The sequence below is a fragment of the Ovis canadensis genome, chromosome 3 (genome assembly GCF_042477335.2).
Source record: "Ovis canadensis isolate MfBH-ARS-UI-01 breed Bighorn chromosome 3, ARS-UI_OviCan_v2, whole genome shotgun sequence".
NCBI classification, from domain to species: domain Eukaryota; kingdom Metazoa; phylum Chordata; class Mammalia; order Artiodactyla; family Bovidae; genus Ovis; species Ovis canadensis.
The window spans coordinates 39404705-39427106 of record NC_091247.1 but is presented as its reverse complement, the minus strand read 5'-3'; the positions used below and the strand labels follow the sequence as shown (position 1 = coordinate 39427106).

General features: G+C 43.2%; 1 protein-coding gene and 1 long non-coding RNA gene across 2 annotated transcripts in view; one reads left to right on the top strand and one right to left on the bottom strand.

Annotated features, from left to right (window-relative positions):
* Window positions 1-9527: 9527 nt before the first annotated feature.
* LOC138438081 (uncharacterized) lies at window positions 9528-11657 on the bottom strand. The gene is made up of 2 exons (XR_011256257.1): window positions 11215-11657; window positions 9528-10962 (listed from the first exon to the last, which is right to left on the bottom strand). It is a non-coding gene; the product is annotated as an uncharacterized lncRNA (long non-coding RNA).
* A 103-nt stretch (window positions 11658-11760) lies between these two features.
* The window catches only part of ANTXR1 (ANTXR cell adhesion molecule 1), a 265829-nt gene continuing 255187 nt past the window's right edge, over window positions 11761-22402 (top strand). Inside the window, exon 1 of the mRNA XM_069582959.1 lies at window positions 11761-12333. Coding sequence (XP_069439060.1) covers window positions 12182-12333 — 152 coding nt within the window. The 5' untranslated portion in view covers window positions 11761-12181. The remainder of the gene's footprint in view (window positions 12334-22402) is intronic.

The following is a 22402-nucleotide window of genomic DNA, read 5'->3' as shown; positions in this document are numbered from 1 at the left end:
GACTTTGGAGCCCAAGAAGAGGAAATCTGTCATTACTTTCACCTTTTCCCCTTCTATTTGCCATGAAGTAATGGGGCCAGATGCCATGATCTTAGTTTTTTAATATGTAGTCTTAAGCTGACTCTTTTACTCTCCTTCATCCTCATCAAGAGGCTCTTTAGTTCCTCTTTGCTTTCTGCCATTAGAGTGATATTATCCACATATCTGAGGTTGTTGATGCTTCTCCCACCTATCTTGATTCCAGATTGTAATTCATCCAGACAGGCATTTCTAATGATGTGCTCAGCGTATAGGTTAAACAAACAGGGTGACAGCCCTGTCGTACCCCTTTCTCAATCTTGAACCAATCAGTTTTTCCATACAGGGTCCTAACTATTGCTTCTTGACCTGCAAACAGGTGTCTCGGGAGACTGGTCAGATGATCTGGTATTCCCATCTCTCTAAGAGCTTTCCACACTTTGTCATGATCTACACAGTCAAAGGCTTTTGCGTAGTGGATGAAACAGATATATGTTTTTCTGAAATTCCCTTCCTTTTTCTATCATCCAGAGAATATTGGCCATTTGATCTCTGGTTTCTCTTCCTTTTCTAAACCCAGCTTGGACATCTGGAAGCTCTTGGTTCACATAATATTGAAGTCTAGGATGCAAGATTCAAGCATGTGGTTACTACCATGAGAGATCAGTGTGATTGTCCAGTGGTTAGACCATTCTTTGGTACCACCCTTCTTGGGAATTGGGATGAGGATTCACCTTTTCCAGTCCTGTGGCCACTGCTGGGTCTTCCTGATTTGCTGACATAATGAATGTAAAACTTAGACGGCATCCTCTTTTAAGGATTTAAATATTTCTGCTGGAATTTCATTGCATCCACTAGCTTTATTAACAGCAGTGCTTCTTAAGGCCCACTGAACTTTGCATTCCAAAATGTCTGGCTCTGGGTGACTAAGCACACCATTGTCGTAATCTGGCTCATTGAGATCTTTTTTGTATAGTTCTTCCATGTATTCTTTCCATCTCTTCCTCTTGATCTCATGCATATCTACTAGGTCTCTTCCCATTTTTATCCATTATTGTGTCCATCTTTGGGCAGAATGCTCCCTTGACGTTGCCAATATTCCTGAAGAGATCTCTAGTCTTTCCCCTTTTGTTGTTGTTTTTTCTATTATTAAACACTGTTCATTGAAAAAGGACTTCTTGTCTCTTCCAGCTATTCTTTGAAACTCTGCATTTAATTGGATGTACCTTTCCCTCACTCCCTTGCTTTTTGCTTCGCTTTGTTCTTCTGTTATTCATAAAGCCTCCTCAGATAACCACTTTGCCCTCTTACTTTTCTTTTTCTTTGGGATGGTTTTGTTTGGCTGCATGGCGTGGTTCATAACTTCACTGAGTTATGCAAGTCCCTTTGCCACAACAAGGCAGTGATCCATGAAGGGGATTCCAAATATACTGATATTTAGTAATGGATTTGGGGTAGGTCTATTTCTAGCCCTTGTTTTGGAGACTCAAAGGGTCTTTTCAAGCTAGAAACTTTTGTCCTTAATTCTAAGAAATTTTGATGATTTTTTCTCCTTTATTTTCTCTGCGCTCACACTCTATACTTCTGTTATTCAGATATTGGACCTCCTGCACTGGTCCATTGTTTCACATATGTTTTCTACCCATCTTTTTCTTCTTGTGGTCTTTTAACTCCACTTCCTTAAAAAAAAAGTCTTCAAGCTTATTTTCCTTTTATTCTGTTTATGTGTGTGTGTGTGTGTGTGTTTTAATTTCTAAGAGTTCTTTTTCCCCCTCTCTGAATGTTCCTTTTTTCTAGTACCATTTCTATTAATCTCCTTTCATAAAGGTCAGCAAAGAACTAATTACTAAATCTAGTGAAGGGTATTTAGTTCTTGTTTTCTCATCCTCTCTATCGGGATTGATGCTCATGATTACTCCTTCCTAAAAGTGTCTTATTTTCCCTCTGGTTCCTCATTCTCTGTCAAGCTCTGTAAAAATGTTCCAGATCCCTAGGCTCCATTCTTGACCTCATTCTGTGGCTCTCTTCACTTTGCCTAAAGTGATATGTAAGTGTACTCATACAGTCAACTTCTACACTCGTGACTTACAATGCTCTTCATCCAGTCACCATTCCTGAGTGTAAGATCCACACAGATGAATGTCTTCTGCATTCTAACTTTCCAATTAAATATGAAGCTGCTGCTGTTGCTGCTGCTGCTGCTAAGTCGCTTCAGCCGTGTCCGACTCTGTGCGACCCCATAGACGGCAGCCCACCAGGCTCCCCCATCTCTGGGATTCTCCAGGCAAGAACACTGGAGTGGGTTGCTATTTCCTTCTCCAATGCATGAAAGTGAAAAGTGAAAGGGAAGTCGCTCAGTCGTGTCTGAATCTTAGCGACCCCATGGACTGCAGCCCACCAGGCTCCTCCGTCCATTGGATTTTCCAGGCAAGAGTACTGGGGTGGGGTGCCATTGCCTTCCCCGAAATATGAAGCAGCAGTATCAATTAAGAATAAAGAAGGGTATGTTGAACATTTAAAGAAAAAGTATAAATAGACATCTTAGAGAGGAAGAAAGTAATCCAACTAAAAACACAACCGTGGGACCACCCATGTAGATCTGAACTACAGCATCAATAAAGACTTGTTGTTTTAATTTTATGTTAGGAGAACGTGCTTAATGAAGAACTATCCATTTTTGGAAAAAGTATTCTGAAAATTCTACTATATCCATAGAGTTTTCTGAATTGAATGTTTTTCTTCCCCTTTTTTTCTCTTTCCCACTGTCCCTGAATTGACTGCAAGATTAAGAACTACATTTTAAGCTGATCCCATTATTAAGCTTGTGATGAATTCCCTCCACACTTCAGTTTCACAGTGTCTGTTTTTAGATACCAAATTCTAAAGCTTTCTTTAGAAAGCTATCACCTGACGTTTTCCCTCCACCTCTGAGCAAATCTGATTTCTAGAGGACAGTGTTCCAAGTGTTGGAACAGGTCATCCTAAAGACTGTGGTCCAATAGTGTATCACGGAGGATTCCATTGTGTCAGATCTACTTCTCCTTGGAATTGCCATGGTGGGGTCTGGAGGAGATGAGGAGATAAGTTGAGTTTTCTCTAGAAGGTAAATTAACAACACTGTTGGACCTATTTATGTATTTGTGCCCCCCAGCTAAACTCAGCAAGGTCCACATTGTATTCACCCTTCTATCACCAGCGTAAGCACAGGGCCTGCCTTATAGCAGACATCCAAAAGCTATTTTTGAATGAATGAATGAGTTAGGAAGAAGAAATAATAATGGTTGTTTTCTATAAATTGTTAGAGCTTAAAAAAAAAATACAGTACCAGAAAGAAGCATCACTGTTTATAACCATTTCCTCAGACATTTCTTTAGAGTTTAGCTCTCTAGCATTCTTGGCTAGCAGAAACAGCCTTGATGCCAATAGATTATTAATAGCCCCAAAGCATGTTTTCCATTTGCTTTTTGTACACACCCTAGGAAACCATCAACTCCCAGTAGATCCTGGATGAGCTAAAATCTTTATCTTTGCATTTTTCAAAATTGATAATGTGAATGCCCATGGTACAGAAACAGCTTTGTTTCATTGGTGGTAGAAAAATCAAACACTCTGAAAGTGGTTCTTCTAAACTTACTCTTTTCATCCCTAGAACAAATTCACATGCAATTTCCCAGAATCTCTCAATAACACTAAAAGCCAAAATCTACTGTGTGCTTCCTGAAGGTCACATGTAATATATTATCCCATTGAAACCATACAACAATCCAATGAGGTAAGTAATATTAACCCAATTTCACAGATGGGAAACTGTACTATAGATAGGTCACTTAACTTGCTCAGTCACCCATTAATAATGGCAGAGCTGTGCTTTGCCCCAAATAGCCTGTTGTGCAATTACACTATTTATTAGTGTCTGTCATGCCTAGTGCTCAAATAGTTTATGGGAATTACCATTAATTCTACCTATTTCAACAGATCTCATTAGAGAAGAAAAGGGTATAGATGAAAAAGAAATTGGTCACTGTAAGGCTGTATTAAACTATATGTGTCCCTGGAATCTCCACATCCATTTCTGATATTTTACAGAGATATATATCTTGAAAAAACTCCATTGGTTATTCCAGGGTGATTAATGTCTTTGCCCCCACCTTTCACACTTCCCCACCCACACACGTGTGTTCACACACTTTGAGAACAACTGTTCTTTTGGGCTTAGAACTTGGACAGTGGCCACTACCAAAAGTGTTGAACTAGTTATGGGCTTGACAGGCCTAGGTAGGTTTTTTGTGTCATCTTCAGTCATAAACTGGTCCAGGGTCTCTGAATAAGACCTTGGTTTTGAATACCCTGAAATATGCCAAGACTGAGCAGAACTGGGTAGAAAAGGGCTGAACTGGTCTTGTATGTACCTTTGTGCTGGCCTTGAGTCACCTGATAAAGCTTCCATTAGGCATTTGTAAATTCTGGACCTGTCAGTACCCTGGATTATCTGTACTGGTCCAGTTCATCCCTCTTCTGGGTTCTGCATTTGATGGGCCTGGTCTCTACTCTAGATGAAGTAAATGTTTTGTTTGCAAGGCTTTGGGTCTTGTGAGGCTCTGGGATGGATTTCTTTTTACAATATGTTGGTATGAATCATGGATTATTCTCTTGGCTGAGTCCTTGTTGCTGCTGCTGCTAAGTCACTTCAGTCATGTCCGACTCTGTGCAACCCCATAGATGGCAGCCCACCAAGCTCTGCTGTCCCTGGGATTCTCCAGGCAAGAACACTGGAGTGGGTTGCCATTTCCTTCTCCAATGCATGAAAGTGAAAAGTGAAAGTAAAGTCGCTCAGTCGTGTCCCACTCCCAGCGACCCCATGGACTGCAGCCTACCAGGCTCCTCCATCCATGGGATTTTCCAGGCAAGAGTGCTGGAGTGGGGTGCCATTGCTAGTCCTTGTAGGGATGTGCATAAGTCTTGCTGTGTTTGACTTTGAGCTTTGGCTAAACTCTGGTTGGATTAGGTTAAAGGGGGTAAGCAGTTCAACTTCAGGCTGGGCTTGGATATGGTTTAGGATCTACTGGGATGGTCTGGAGGCTTAGCTGAATTCAGCTGTGAACCATATTACACATGGTCTATCTCTGGGATGATGCTGACAGATATATGAATTTGGCTCATATTTTTTTCATGGCTCTGAATTTATTAGAGTTGGGTTGGGACTGTGTTGAATAAGTTCTTTGTCTTCATTTGGATGGCTGTTAAAAGGGTTTTGGGATTACCCTAAATTGAATCAAGGGATATAGTGAAGTTAACTGATTTTTAAGTTAGACTGTGCTGGGCTTTAGCATGCTGGGTTTAGCAAAGTTTTGACTGTTTCAGAGCTGAGGTTGTGGATAACCTGTCTTATGGAATGCACCAAGGTATTTGGTATAAATCACGATTCTGCTGCTGGACTTAAAGCTATTACTGGTGGCTTTTCTTTTCCTATGACCAAAACCCAACATTCAAATGATTCAGATTCTTTAGAAATATTGTTATGGACAATAAATTGCCCCTAGGAATGCTCTCTTGAATTTTTGCAAGTGGTGGTCCTATAGAAGATAAGCATGAAGGAAATCTCATAACAATGAAAAGAGTTTTGTTTTTTTTTTAACTAAAGGCTGTTTTGCCTTAAAAGGCTATGGAGTCTCACCAAAGTCTGAGGACCTGTGGGACCTCCAAGACCTTAGCAAACATTGAACCTATTTGACTGACACAAATTTTGGCAGAGAATGCCAGATCTGTTCATACTGTGAACATGTATTTCTAAAGAAATAATTATCCAAGTTTTCTTCAGTAAACTCTGTTATCTGGAGCTTACAAAACCTTTTCCAAAAACCTAGACCAATGGTCCTTTGGTATCCAATTGGATTCTTAGAAGATTAGATGGCAATGTTATCAGGAGAGCAAACTTTGTTTTTGAGAGCTTGACAAAAGGGCTCAATCATATGTGTTGAAGAGTAGGGGACAAATAATGGAGAGTGAGTCACTAGGGGCTGGTAGACAGGTAGGTCATATTTGACAATTTGTGTCTCAAAGACAGAAGCCTGGAAAATTCATGTGGAATAGTGATTAGAGTGCAGGATAAAGCCTTAAGGTGGTCAGTCTAGTATTACAAAGTATCCATCTTTTGGAAGCCAGGGAACTTGAAATTCTTGGCATTCTTAAGTATCCCGGGATCCTTCTTTGTGTCATAAAATGTGCAAACATTCACAAGTTACCACCTATCCTTCTCTCTTCTTGACATAGAAGTTTCCCCTTCCTGGCCACTCACTGCAGGCCAACATCTCCCTGCACGACTCCACTGGCGTGCTCCTTGGTGACACGATGACACACACGCCAGACCAGTGGGGTTTTCTCAGGGCTTATGCTCTTGACTTCCACACAATGTGGCACTGACTGTTTCTTCCTCCAAGAAGCTCTTCCCTGCCTTGACTTCCAGTTACCACTCAAACACTTTCACGTGCGTGGTTAATTTGCCCTTGTGCTTCTTCAACCCCAGAAATATCTTTCCATAGCCCCAGCATCATCATTTATATCATTCTTCCACTGACTTGACTTGGAGAAGCGGGGGAGTTCCTTCCATATGGCTTTCTCTGTGAAACCTGGGAAGGCTAGCCAATGTTCTTGAAAGAGATTAGAACCCTGAATACCCTTAGTCCAAGTGGAATATTTAGCATTTCCTTGAGAAGATGATAACATCTGTGGAAAAGTATCTTGATACTTGAATATCTCTGAGTTGTGAAATCAATCTGAGAAATGCTAGCAGGAACCCATTGAAAATTCTTCCCAACTTCCCCAACCTCAAAGAACAGATCCACCCCTTCCATTTCCCTATGTGCACTGATTATAAGTCAGTTACATTCTCACTACCAAAAGAAAATGTTGCCAATTTGAAGAACCTGAAAATGTCTCCTCTTGAGAACCTGCTGAACCATCATTTTGATATCAAACCAGGGACTTCATTTGTCTTGTTATAGACTCTGGACATCTTTCTTCCACTCAGCATTCCATGAGATTAACCATATCTCCATGGCTCAATATCAAGTTCACTTCATGGGCATATTTGGAGGATACCTCTCCACAGTGAGTGAAGCTGACATAAACTCTCTAATTGGAAGACGCACATGAAATGGATTTCTCTGGGCTAGTGAGAGAGAGGAAAAGGTAGAGTGACAAATGGTCAAGATGTATTAATGATTCCCTGATAGCTTAGCTGGTGAAGAATCCACCTGCAATGCAGGAGACTCCGGTTCTATTCCTGGGTCAGGAAGATCTGCTGGAGAAGGGATAGGCTACTCACTCCAGTATTCTTGGGCTTCCCTTGTGGCTCAGCTGGTAAAGAATCCGCCTGCAATGCGGGGAAGACCTGGGTTCCATTCCTGGGTTGGGAAGATCCCCTGGAGAAGAGAAAGGCTACCCACTCCAGTATTCTGGCCTGGAAAATTCCATGGACTGTATGGTCCATGAGGTCGCAAAGAGTTGGACACGACTGAGTGACTTTCACTTTATCTAGGATAGTGAAAGAAAAACAGGCAACTTGGGCCTTCAAGTATCTGGATCCATCTAACTCTCTGTCCTTGAAAGAACCCTCTTTGTCCCAGGGGAGACCGCTCCACTCTCTCCAGTTTCCCATACTTTGTTTCATACTGAATTTTCCTCACCCACCCCCGCCCCCCCACCCCCACCCCACCGCTTCCTACCACGGGAATTCCCTCACTTATCTTTAACAATTGTGTCTCTAACTTTGAAGAATTCTGTTGACTCTTCTGATCTCCTGCCAGACTAACTTCCTAAACTATAAACCCCTCAAAACATGCTTCTGTCATCCAAACTTTAAAGAGAGTCCCTAGAGATGACACCACCCTTATGGCAGAAAGTGAAGAGGAACTAAAGAGTCTCTTGATGAAAGTGAAAGAGGAAAGTGAAAAAGTTGGCTTAAAGCTCAACATTCAGAAGACTAAGATCATGGCATCATCCCATCACTTCATGGGAAATAGATGGGGAAACAGTGGAAACAGGGTCAGACTTTATTTTGGGGGGCTCCCAAATTACTGCAGATGATGACTGCAGCCATGAAATTAAAAGACACTTCCTCCTTGGAAGAAAAGTTATGACCAACCTAGATAGCATATTGAAAAGCAGAGACATTACTTTGCCAACAAAGGTCCGTCTAGTCAAGGCTATGGTTTTTCCAGTAGTCATGTATGGATGTGAGAGTTGGATTGTGAAGAAAGCTGAGTGCTGAAGAATTGATGCTTTTGAACTGAGGTGTTGGAGAAGACTCTTGAGAGTCCCTTGGACTGCAAGGAGATCCCACCAGTCCATTCTAAAGGAGAGCAGTCCTGGGTGTTCTTTGGAAGGAATGATGCTAAAGCTGAAACTCCAGTACTTTGGCCACCTCATGAGAAGAGTTGACTCACTGGAAAAGACTCTGATGCTGGGAGGGATTTGGGGCAGGTGGAGAAGGGGACGACAGAGGATGAGATGGCTGGATGGCATCACCGACTCGATGGAAGTGAGTTTGAGTGAACTCCGGGAGTCGGTGATGGACAGGGAGGCCTGGCATGCTGCAGCTCATGGGGTCTCAAAGAGCTGGACATGACTGAGCGACTGAACTGAACTGAACTGAGAGCATGAGGATGAGAGAAGACACTCCTAATCTTCCCTGACCCCTCCTGTCCCCCAAATCCCTTTCAGGTTCAAGCCTTTTCTTTGCCAATGCTGTCACCCACAAATGTTCTCTTCAGTATGTTTTTCTGTCTCATGTTCCTTTTCTAAGCAGTTTCCCCTAGTTTTTCTGCATTCATCTACCCACTTAATTTCAGTAGATGTTCCTCACCTTCTTTCTCATCACAGAGCTGCAATGGGACTAGGAGAGGTCTTCAGTTTTGGAGAGAGGGAGAATATATGGGGAAAAAAAACTTGAATAGGTTAGAGTATTTTAATCTCCCCACAGTTATTTTTTTCCTGAGAGTAGTTATTTCCAAAGTATAAGTATTAATAGGTCCAGTACTTTTCAAAAAAAGAACAGTTTCTTAGTCAACTAAGCGTGGAAAATACAGTTAGACATCTTTTTCCCCCTAAAGATAGCCGCAAATTTTTAACATGATAATAGGCATTTCTTAGTTGTCTATTATTGCATAACAAATTGCCCTCAACATTTGATGCTTGAAACATACATACATTTTCATTCTCCATAATTTTCGTGGGTCAAGAATCTGAAATTGGCTTGGTTGAGTGGTTCTGGCTTTGAGCTTCTCATAAGGTTACAGTCAAGAAGTCAACCAGGACTGCGGTCATCTGAAGGCTTCACTGGGGCTGGAGGATGCACCTCCAGGATGGGTTATTCACGCGGCTGGCTGGTTGATGTTGGTCAGTAGGTGCACTAAGTTCCTTACTGCATGGACTCTTACACAGGGCTGCTTGAGCAATCTCATGACATGGCCCTGGGTTCCCCAGAGAAAGTAGCACAGGAGAACAAGGAGGAAACGGCAATATCTTTTATTATTATTATTATTAAGATGTAGTTTATTTACAATGTTGCAGTTGTTTCAGGTTTACAGCAAAGTGATTCATATGCATATCTATTCTTTTTTAAGATTCTTTTCCATTACAGTTTATTACAAGGTGTTTTGAATGGAGTTCCCCATGCTATCCAGTAGGACCTTGTTGTCTACCTGTTCTATATACAGGAGTGTGTATCTGTTCATCCCAAACTCCTAATTTCCTCCTCCCCCTGCACTTTCCTCTTTGGTAACCGTAAGTTTGTTTTCCAGGTATGTGAGTCCATTTCCGATTTGTAAATAAGTTCTCTTGCATATTTTTAGATTCCACATATATATTTTGGAGTATGTGTTAGTCACTCAGTTGTATCCGACTCTTTGCGATCCCATGGGCCCACCAGCCTCCCTGTCCATGGGATTCTTGGGGCGTGAATCCTGGAGTGGGTTGCCATGTCCTTCTCCAGGGGATCTTCCTGACCCAGGGATCGAATCCAGGCCTCTTGGGTCTCCTGCATAGGCAGGTGGGTTCTTTAACACTATCACCACCTGGGAAAGTATATATTTTAAATACCACAAATGATATTTTATTTCTCTGACTTCCTTCACTTAGTATGATAATCTCTAAGTCCATCCATGTTGTTGCAAATCGCATCATTTCACTCTTTTTTTATGGCTTGGTGATATTCCATTGTCCATATATACCACATCTTCTCTATCCTTTCATCTGTGGATAGGCACTTAGGTGGCTTCCATGTCTTGGCTACCGTAATTAGTTCTGCTATGAACATTGGTGTCAAACAGTTCAATGTAAAAAACCAAACTACCCAATCAGAAAATAGGCAGAAGACCTAAACAGACATTTCTCTGAAGAAGAAATGCAGCTGGTCCACAGGCACATGAAAAGATGCTCAGTTGCTAATTATTAGAGAAATGCACATCAAAACTACAATGAGGTATCACTTCACACCAGTCAGAATGGCCATCATCAAAGAGTCCACAACTAATGAAGTCTGGAGAGAGAGTGAAGCAAATGGAACCCTCCCACACTGTTGGTGAGCGTGTAAATTGATACAACCAGTGTGAAGAACAGTACAGAGGTTCCTTTAAAAACTAAGAATAGAGTTAATATATAATCCAGCAATCTCACTCCTAGGCATACCTCAGGAGAAAATTCTAATTTAAAAAGATAAATGCACAATATCTTTTATATTCTCAGAAGTCACACACCATCATTTCTGCTGTACCGTATTTATTACACACCGTTCAGTCTCATTCAGTGTGGGAGAGGAGGTGTGAATATCAGGAGATGAAGACCAGAAAGGAACACTTCGGAGGCAGGCTAGTGCAGTGCGTTAGGAATCTCCAAAATTTAGAGGCTCTCAAGCAGAGGGGAAGATGCGTGTCTGGAGCAATAATCCTGAAATACAGAGCACGAGTGTGTGTTGAGGATTCCCAGAGTGGAAGACATAGGAAGATAAAACCTGAGTTCCCGCTGGGAAGGGGGTCCAGAGCCCACTCTAAAGAGGATCCCTCCCTGTAGAAAACAGAGCTTCTCTGGCAGTCCCAAACTGTTTGGAAGGTTCACATTCTTGTAAGCTGTTTGTTTCCTCTGCCTTAAATCAAAGATTGGGTGAAAAAAGTCAAAGTTCACAGGCTGAAAAGAACTTACCACAGAATCTCCCAAATCGGAGATGGAGACCGTCTAGAATGCTCCGCTCTTTCATGCCAGGAACAGCTTTCTGTGTGGGACTATTTTCGCTGTTTTCAGTCACATGACCGCATCCCAACAGTCTTTCTTTTATGATCTGCGGTAAGTGTACAGTAAGGTCACTTGGGTGATTCAGATCACAAAGGCCCGTTCTTCTTTGCTCGTTTGTCCAGCATCTTGTTTGCAAAGGTCCTAGCCTGGGGTCAGAGCCGTGGTGTTTGGAGGAAGTTCTCATCAATTGCTTACATGGACCTTATCAGCGGACGTAGAACAGGAAAAGAAAGAACAAGGATAAAAAGGCTAGCGAGTGAGGAAGAACTAAAAATGGGGAAGAAGTAATGGAGAATGAAAGGAAAGATGCGCGAGAAAGAAGAAGGAATAAGAAACATGCACAGCCAGGCTCCCTAGAATGCGCGAGTGCTTTCGCCGTCCTTGGCCACAAGGTGGCACCCTTTGAACTTTCTTTCCCCATCAAAATATGAGGGCCGGGGGCGGGGGAGGGCGGGTGTTGAGAGGAGGGAGAAAAGAGTAAGCACTCCCCCAACCAAGAACAATTTGAAAACCCACCCCAAAATATTTAAAATCTGGGACAAAGAACCGTCAGGACGGAACTGCTTCAATTGCAAAACCTCAGCTCTGCCTCCCGAGCGGCCTGCCGGCCCGAGTCAGGAGCAGCCCCTTTAAAAAAAAGCGGACTACAGTATTGGGATTCTTGAAACCCGAAACCTAGAAACAGAATCGTAGCGGAAACCAGAAGGAAAACCTTGAACTCTTCCAGACAATTGCTTCCGGGGAGTTTTTCGGGAGAGCGAGGGGGAATAAAGGGCCCGAGAGGAGGGCCCCTCGGATGGCGCGCCCCTGAGGGTCCTGGCGAGTTCGAGGAGCGTGGGGAGGAGAGGACCATACCCTCTCCCTGGGGCTGCAGGTCATGGCCACCGTGGAGCAGAAAGCCCTGGGCATTGGCTTCAAGTGTCTTTCTTTGGCCACTTTTGTGCTCATCTGCGCCGGGCAAGGGGGACGCAGGGAGGAAGGGGGTCCAGCCTGCTACGGGGGATTTGACCTGTACTTCATTCTGGACAAGTAAGTGCCGTGAGTTGTTCCACACTAGGCTAAGCTGATGATGCTTTCTACCCGGGCTGGGCTCCTTGGCAGGGTGGCTTTGGGACAGGCGCGCATCTCCAGGGACCCAGAGGGGCCGCGGGAGGTGGCGCTGGCCCCAGCTCTGCGCCTTTGTGGACCGAGCGCACGTCCCCATCCTTCCCGGCTGCAGGAGCCGGACGGGCAGGCGTCGCTGCTTGTTCTCCAGACAGCTTCTTCGCTGCCTTGCTTTCCGGCGACCGAGGCGCCTGAGTTTGAGGATGGGAGTGTAAAGATGCTGTTGACCTACTACCTCTCTGTGAACCTTTTTCATTTGCTTTAGAATCCTTGGTGAGAAAAGCTTGCTTAGGAGAGGCAGAACAACGTTCACACACGTCTAAAGTAAGCGGCGTGGGCTTTTAAAAGCCAATTGTCTCTTGTTTAAAAACTCTGCCCTACGTATTCCTTTTGCCTGGCTCCTCATCATAGAATGTAGGCAGACTGGGCAGTTCGTGGAAATATAAGGCGGATTTCTCCACTCCACTGAGTTTGAGGCTAGGGAGTTCTTTGTTGTGGGGACGTCTTGTGAGTTGTAGGATGTTTTGTGAGTTGTGGAATGTTGAGCATCCCTGGCCGTAGGCAACCCTCTAGATGCTGGTACTACCCCCCAACCCCCCAACCCCCACTAGTCTCTATAACCTCCCCAACCCCACTCCTCAACCCGCACTAGTCTCTCCGTGGGGACAAGCAAAAATGTCTCCAGACATTGCCAAAAGTCCCCTGCGGGTATAGTTCTCCTCCCTCTGGGCTTGAGAAACCCCGATACAGGCGAAGTCAAGTTCTTGGCGATTTGACTGGTGGGCTACCAGGGAAGTGCAGGAGCCCTGGTTTTCTTGCAAAAATGGATGAGGCTTCAGGACTGTTCAAGGGAGAACTGAACTCTGCCCAATTCCCCGTGGACTTGCCAAGCCACAGTCATTCAAGGAAGTTGCCTGCTATCAACTAAAAAGCAGCTTTAACAATAAAAAGCCCCTCAGTGAAGATCAGTGCTCACTAGTGCTGTGTGAGCGCCCCACTGCCAGGACAGGACGCTTGCTGTTACAGTGGAGGGGACATGAGTTTCACAGACTGGAAAGTATTTGCCAGTTGGAAAAAGAGTCCTGCAAAATAAGCTGGCCAGCTAGACACCAAATGTGCTTTGCAGTTGCCCCTGGAGTTTGATTTTTTTCCGTAAAGGCTGTTTTGAACTCCAGATTCTTTGGATGAAAAGGGAGATCTCTTTCCTGCAGATTTATGAGAAGGTGGATACTGAAAATATACTCCAGTGCTAAGAAATGGAATTTCTTTTGTTACTTCTAGCAGCTGGGAGCACCAGCTCACAGATTCAGACTGTCTGAAAACACAGATGCCCATCATTGTGCTTTTTTTTTTTTTTTAAAGCGAGTTCAGAAGAGCATACAGGAAGACTTGAAAATGGACAGAATCACCATGTCCTGAAATGAAACAACTCTACACTGCAGAGATATCAAACTCTTTCCAAATTACCTTATAAATTGAATTAAACTTTAAAATCAGAATTCTGAAAGAATTTTGTTGGTGAGAGGAATTTAACAAAATAATTCTAGGTTTATCTTAGAGAAAAAAAAACAAGTATTAAGAGCTAAAACATTTTGGAAAAATAATAATGAAAATACTTATATCTCCAAATATTAAAATGTACTGTGAGGCAAATTATTAAAACACAGGATGGCTTTTTAAAAAATGGTTCTTGAACAAATGGTGGTCCACAGGGAAAGAAAAAGTTTAGATTTACACTTTACCCCCACCACCACCACCAAGATAAATTCCAAGAGGATTGAAAATTTTAATGTTAAACATTTAATTTAAAAAATGAAGTATTGAAAGAATTAAAAGAAAACTTAATGAGTATTACTGTAATCTTAGATTTGGAGCTTTAAAAACAGTAGCAACAATAAAGAGAACTGCAAAAAGATTTAAATATATTAGAATCTGACATGTCTACAAGTGAAAAAAAAGTCACAAATAAAAGATAACAAGTTACAAAAACTTTTGCAATATAAATTCACCTTAAAATGTAAAGCAGTTTTTAAAAGATCATCTCAGTAGAAAACAGGCTTACTATATGAATAATTCACAAAAAATATGAAAGGTAATAAACAAAAAAGTTCAAGTTCCCTAGCAAAGAAATGGGAAAATCAAACAAGATGTAGTATTTATTACGTTGGCAAAGATTTTTAAAGAATTATAATATTCAACATTGGCCAGCTTGTGGGAAGGAGGGCCGTTGTCATATCTTATAAGGAAAATATAAATTTGGTTTGGTCTTTCTAGGTTTGTGCTATCCAATAAAACTTTCTGTGATGATAGAAATATTCTCTTTCTGTGCTTTCCAGCATGGTAGCCACTAGCCGTATGTGGCTATTGACCCTTGAAATGTGTCTAGTGGGATTGAGGAAATGAACTTTCTGTTTTATTTAAGTTTAATTTAAATTTCAGTAGCCATATGTGGCTAATATTTTGAATAGCATAGACAAGAAGATAACATGACATGTATCAAAGGAAAACTCCAAGACAGAAAAGAGTGCCTATATGTTTGTGGCTGTGATGTTTATGATAATGAAGCTGAGAATTATCTAAATGTCCAACAACAGAGGATTTAATAAGTTAGACATGGTATCTGCATGATATTGAGCACACATGTTATACATGCCTGTAAGATATTTTTAGGAGAAACACAGTGCACATAATGTGCTCTTAAGGGAAAATACAATTACCAAACATTATACACTATGATTCTACCTTTGTAAAAAATGCACGTGTGTCTTTATTTACCCAATGTGTAATAGTATTTGTAGAAAGTAGGACTTTTAAATTCTTTTTTTACACTTTTCTGAATCTTCAAATTTTTCTACAATGAATGTATATTACTTTTATATTCAACAAAAATAAGTTATTTTGAGTTTTTAAAAAGTCATTTCAAGTGTGAGGGGGCTCTCTTAACCAGTGTGCTGAGCTCCAAGCCCCTCACAATTATAGAGGATTTGCTTTCATGTTTAATCCTGGAGTACATTTCTAAATACATCATAGGGTCCTTGGCAATATGTTGAGGACCCAAAATGCTCCAGGAAAAAAATGGTGGGGAGACCTTTACAGGTACCTACCTTTACATGGAGGTGGACTCCTCCGACTTCTTTTAGTTGTCTTATTGCTTGAAGAGAGGGACATTTTTGTGCTGAATGAAAAAGTTGCTAGAACTTGGTATGATAAGCGTATGCCATTCCAGCTTGCCATCTCGATTTGAGCTGATTTATGGGACTGTGGAACCCAAAGCTGGGGGATGGGCCAGAAGCCAGTGATAGCAAACAGTCCCCCAGCTGGTCCCTAAAGACATGATCTTTTGTCCTAGAAAGTACCTCCCCAGAAAGTGCTGTCCAGCACCCAACCACTACAGCTTGCAAAGGGAAAGAGTGCTGATGCATTTTTTTTCCTTGGGCTTCTCAGATCCTCTGGCGGACAAGACACTGTAGAGGCTGAAACCAGTGGCTCACAAGGCAGTGAATTCACCATTCTTCTCCCCACCCCTCAGCTCCCTTTTTTCCCAGCAAATGGTTCTCCTCTTTTCTGTGATATTAAACCTCAGCTCATTTCAGCTTTAAGCAGGATGCACCTCTGGCTTGGAAGAAACCCAGATTATACATTTAATGGAACGTCATGTTTTCTCAACCAGAAGCAAAGACTTCATAATGATAACCTAGACTACCACAGTAACACAATAGGGCATTATTAGCGGCTTTGGCCACAGAGCTGATGGAGTGGGCTTCACAAGGCTTTATATGATGGAATTTTATGTTCATTCAAGCATGCTTTTCTGGTTACAGTCAGGAAACGTAGACTGCTGGGAATTCAATCAGGGATTTGAAAAGTCAGATTTGGAAGGACTTTATCCAGAGGAAAACAGTCAAGGAGCAGCTAGCCACCTTAAATCTCCCAGAGGGCCCTCTAAGATTAGTGCACCCAGTTGGCCAACCCGTGGACATGCGTGGACCTTTCCTCTCTTGCAGGGCTCTTCTGTTATTACACTAGGTATTTATGTATCGCACATTGGTCTGTTTTACAGAGAGCTGTTAGTCACTTAAGCGGAACAAGTGGACTGTCTATCGTGAGTCTGGGGAAGTGCTGGCTATATTCATGTGTGCCCTACAGACTTCAAAAATAGAATGGTTGAGTGGGGTGGGGCAGGAGAAGTGGAGGAGATAGTGAGCTGGAGGATGGCAGTAAGCCTTGAATAGTTGACTTACAGGGTTTCCTAAAGCCACGGCCTGTCACCCAAAAAATCCTTACATTTGCAAAGACCCTCTACAGGCTCACTGTGTGGGCTCCTTGCCCATTAGAACCCCTCAGCTCCTCCCTCCACAACTTCCTTTCTGTTCAGTCCCCATTTTCTGTTTCTCTTTTCCCCATACAAGGGGACCCCATCTTGCCACTCATGCAAGTCCAACCCCAGCATCCAAAATTGGGTGGTCACATGTGGTGATGCTCTGTAGAACCCTTCCTATGTGTTATACTTCAGAGACGCAGTCATTAAATGGATTTTTATAACATTAGACAGGGAACCTCACCATGTTCTGGGTTCCCAGCTACTAACTTACAAAAGAAATCTTTAGAGTCAAAACTAAAGTCTCCTAAAACTTACACTGTCTCACAAGTGCCCCAGAGAAAACCTTGCTTGGTTGCTAGAGCAAGCGCTACTGTCTCTAACTTACAGATGAGAAAACTGTTCAACCTTGGTCAACCCACTGGATTAAGTGACCTGTGGAAGGACCTAGGATTAGATAATGACAAAGCTGGGACGCTGTCTGCTCCTGACTCTCAGCCCAGCTCTTTCCACTCATCATTGCCCTGTGCAGTTGGGTCATAATGAGAAGCACATGGCAATACGACTGGGTAGATTCCAGGAATTAAAAATCCCTGCATCAGAGTTTCAGGAAATGATGGTGCACAAGGCAACTAAGGTTACTTAATTGAGGAGCTACTGCTTTCCTGTTAAAGCAGCTCTAAACTGATTGAAAGTTTCAGGGTCTCCAACCCTCTGCAGCCCATGGAGATGTTCCAGAGGTCTGGGGATTACATCTGATTATAATGCCCTTAAAGATCTGATAAATTAATAATTTGTTCACATTTAATCCAGTTGAAAGGGGAAATTCAACTCTGTAGACATGTTAAAACTCATAGATGTAACTGGTTTTCAGAAGTGCTTTGGAAGAAGACTTCCAGTAATGAAAATGCAAATTTGACTCTGAATAAGGAAAACAGAATTCATTAGAAGGTACCTTGAAAATGATACAGTAGTAATTCTGAGAGGCATCAGGGAAAAAAGTTTTTCAGGGGCTCGGAATGTCTTCTTTTTGGTATCAAGATGGATTTGATGGTTTTTCAATATTCTTCCTTAATTGAAAGAATTGCAGTTTTGGAGAGGTCTTATCAGGTCAGGTAATTGTTGGTAGAACCGCTTGCAAATTGGAAGGTTTGGCTTATGGTTCAAAATAAATAGGGCAGAACTCTTTTGTTTTATTTTGTGCTTCTGTCTGGGCCAGCCAAGTAATTACCTCTAGCTGTGGGGACCTGGTAAAACTCAGTGTCAAGCTGAGACTAGAATCCAGGAGTGCTGGAGGAAGGCACCCATCCTGAGATAACCTGCAATTATCTTCAAACTCTGGCATCCCTTAGTGAGACTTGGGTGTCACATAAATGCAAATAGGATTTGTCCATCCTAAAGGAAATCAGGCCTGGGTATTCATTGGAAGGACTGATGCTGAAGCTGAAACTCCAACATTTTGGTCACCTGATGCTAAAAGCTGACTCATTTGGAAAGACCCTGATGTTGGGAAAGATTGAAGGCAGGAGAAGAAGGGGATGACAGAGGGTGAGATGGTTGGATGGCATCACTGATTCAATGGACATGGGTCTGGGTGGACTCCGGGAGTTGATGATGGACAGGGAGGCCTGGCATGCTGTGGTTTGTGGGGTCGCAAAGAGTTGGACACAACTGAGCGACTGAACTAAACTGAACTGAATTTAGAACATGTATCTATTTTTGATACGATGTCCAGAGACTGGATTTTGCCTCTTGCAGTGATTACTGGGCAACAAAAGACTAAGTGGGTATTTGGATATTTCCTGACATGTTTCCCAGACATACCACGTTTGTACTGAAAATAGTGATTAGATTTCTTCCATTTGGAAGAGCTGATTCTTTCATTCATTTGGCATAGATTTGTTCTCAAGTCCGATCACAAGTGTGTGCTCCAATAAAAGTACAGGTGACAATACCTGTTGTCAACAGTGTCCTGTCCTGGAGGCTGCAAGGAATGAAAGAAAACAGCAAGCAGTCCAAAGCTATTTGCTTTTTAGGTAGGAGGACATTAGAAGGACTCCAGGCAGGATTTGGGGCAAGGGGCTGGTTAGGTCCGACTTCCCAGGTGGCGCTAGTGGTAAACAATATGCCTGCCAATGCAGGAGACATAAGAGACACAGGTTCGATCCCTGATTAGGAAGATTCCCCCGGAGAAGGGAATGGCAACCCACTGCAGTATTTTTGCCTGGAGAATCCCCATGGACAGAGGAGCCTGGTGGGCTACAGTCCATAGGCTAGCAAAAAGGTGGACACGAATAAAGTGATTTACCATGGACATAGGTAAAGGCAATTTTAGATCAAAAAGGAGAAGAGATAAGTAAGTTTACTGAGTCCATGTTACCTGCCACGCATTGTGTAAACATTTTGCCTGTATGATCCCATTTAATTATCTCCTTTATAACCACATAAGGCCATGATCACTATTTGACACATGAGGAAACTGAGGTTTAGCAAGGTTAGCCAAGGTCATTGTAAGTGGTGAAAGTCAGCCCCAAATCCAGGCATCTCTGACTCATGATCTGTGCACAGAGATGAAAAGAATCTAAGCATGCAGACCATTAACTCAGTCAGTGTAGTTTATGCCGTGGTAACAAACAATCCCCCAAATCACAGTGACACAAAACCGCAAAGGTATAAACCTTTGTAATCTCTGTCTCTGCTTCACATCTGGTGAGGGGCAACAGGGGCTCTGCTCAGGGTGCTATCCTGGAAGCTAGACTGGTGGAAATTCCTTAACACTGGCTTTTACCATCATTGTTGCAAAGGAAGGAAATGCTGGAGAGTCTCTGGGTGGAGCACTGCCAATAAATTAATGATTTGTCCAGATTGAATCTGATGGGAAACGGAAATTCACCTCTGTAGACATGTGAAATGACATGCATCCTTCCACTCACAACCCACTGGTCAGAACTAGTCATGTGACTACTCAACATCACCACCACCATCGCACTATCAATACTACCACTATCATCACCATGTGTGCGTGCCAAGTAGCTTCAGTCGTGTCCTACTCTTTGGGACCCTGTGAACCCTAGTGCACCAGGCTCCTCTGTCCATGGGATTCTCCAGGCAAGAATACTGGAGTGGGTTGCCATGCCCTCCTCCAGGGGATCTTCCCAACCCAGGGATCGAACCCATGTCTCCTGCATCTCGTGCATTGCAGGTGGATTCTTTACCCACTGAGCCACCTGGAAGGCCCACTACCATCACCACCAACACCAAATAGGATGTGGAAAAATACCATCCTCCTGTTTTTCTAAAGGGAGAGGAAAGCCCGATATGGGTGGGCTTGAAAAGTCTTTACTATAAACCTTTAATCATACACTACTTTCGCCTGAGTAAGCAAGAAAGTCCCTGGGAGAGGATATAAAGATAAGACTTCTGGTCCAGGGCCAGTGTTGAGCCATGTCTTAGATACGTTCATCAACCTGGAATTACAGTCAGACACGACAGTTCAAATCTGCCTGTGTGGCAGTGATGGCCTCTTGTTCTTTTCCTTCCTTGCTCATTGCTCCCATTCTTTACATGAAAAATTCGGTGCAGTGGGCCAGGGGATTAAATTAGACTAAATAGAAAGTAGAAATGAAGATGAGACATGTTTCCCTGATAGCTAAGTATTACATGAATGTATTCAGAAGCTCAGAATCCCTTCGTCCATAGTTTGTGGACTGTGAGGGAATTTGAAAAGCTGTGAGGGGAGAGTGGGATGCCCAGGTGGTGCTGGGGGTAAAGAATCCATCTACCAATACAGGAGATGCCTGAGACAAGGGTTCGATCCCTGGTCGGGAATATCCCCCAGAAGAGATAAGGCAACTGACTCTAGCATTCTTGCCTGGAGAATCCCATGGACAGAATAGTCTAGTGGGCTACAGTCTGTAGGGTCGCAAAGTGTTGGTTGCAACTGAAGCGACTTAGCACGCATGTACACAAGGGGAGAGCAGCCCCTGGAACACTGAGGCAGCCAGGCTGACAGGATGCTGTGTGTTTCAGAGGCTGATTCCAACCTTGAATCAAGAGTATCTGGGTTCCAACCAAATGTGTTTCTCAGTGAAGGTGTCATTGCCATTTTCAGTGGACAGTTTTTCACTGAGAGGGACTGTAGGATGCTTAGCATTTCTGATCATTCCTTTGTAAATGCCAATAAATAAATACCTCTACATATATCCTTAAATGCCTTCCTTGAAGTGGTACCACCCTGGTTGAGAAGCCCTGACTGAAAGAAAGCAGGTAGAGCAAGGCATGCCAGTGATACTGATTTTAAGCATCGTAGGACTACATCTGATCAAGAAGAGCATTTATCTAGAGGAAGAACTAGAGTGGCGTTAGTTATAAGAGGGCCAGTGGAAACTGCTGACCTTGGAAATGAATGTGCTAAACCAGTGTTTCTCAACCAGGGACCAGATCAGAACCTTAAGGGTCAAAGGCAGGCCTGTATCTTTTGGAAAATTTCCCAAGTGATTGTGATGTGGTTCTTTCCCTGCCACAATAAATCATGAGAGTGAACAGAAAGACCAGAAAAGCTGTCCTATAGTGATGGCCTTGTTCCTCTCTCATGAGGATGTAGCTAAGGAAGCAGACACCTGATAACTGAATGCCAAGCAGAGTTCCTACTTTAGATGGTGGTAGGGAAGGCTCAACATGATATAGAGAAGGAAGAGCCAAGGTCACAGATAAGCCAGGCTTTGCCCTGCTGTGTTGGCAGGTCCTGCGTGTGTGCATACACATGGAAGCCATGGGCTTTGCTAGGACAATCGTTTGTTCCCTTTCTGCCAAGACTCCAGGCAGGAAACATACCCCCGTTCCTCAGGGGCATGAACTGGACTAATCACAGAGGTTAAGAAAGCTGACTTTGGAATCAGGCATTTCTGGCTTTAGATACCAGCCCAACCTTTTACTAAGTTGATGACTTGAGCAAATTATTTAGCCTTTCTGAACCTCAGTCTTCTCATTAATAAAACAGGTATTCAAACTACTGCCTCACAGAAGTATCCTGAAAATTAAATAATATTAGATTAAAACCCTTAATGAAGCATTTGGTATGTGAGTGTCCTAGATGATGATAATGGTGGTGGTGATGGTGGTGACATAGTGGTGGTGGTAAATGTAACAGTGGTGGTGACGGTGATGACGGTGGAGGGGGCGACAGTGGCTGTGAAGATGGTATTGATGGCGATTGCAGTGGTGACGGTGATGACGGTGGAGGGGGTGGCAGTGATGGTGAAGATGGTATTGATGGCGATTGCAGTGGTGACGGTGATGACGGTGGAGGGGGCGGCAGTGATGGTGAAGATGGTGTTGATGGCGATTGCAGTGGTGACGGTGATGACGGTGGAGGGGGCGACAGTGGCTGTGAAGATGGTATTGATGGCGATTGCAGTGGTGACGGTGATGACGGTGGAGGGGGCGACAGTGGCTGTGAAGATGGTATTGATGGCGATTGCAGTGGTGACGGTGATGACGGTGGAGGGGTGACAGTGATGGTGAAGATGGTATTGATGGCGATTGCAGTGGTGACGGTGATGACGGTGGAGGGGGCGACAGTGGCAGTGAAGATGGTATTGATGGCGATTGCAGTGGTGACGGTGATGACGGTGGAGGGGGCGACAGTGATGGTGAAGATGGTATTGATGGCGATTG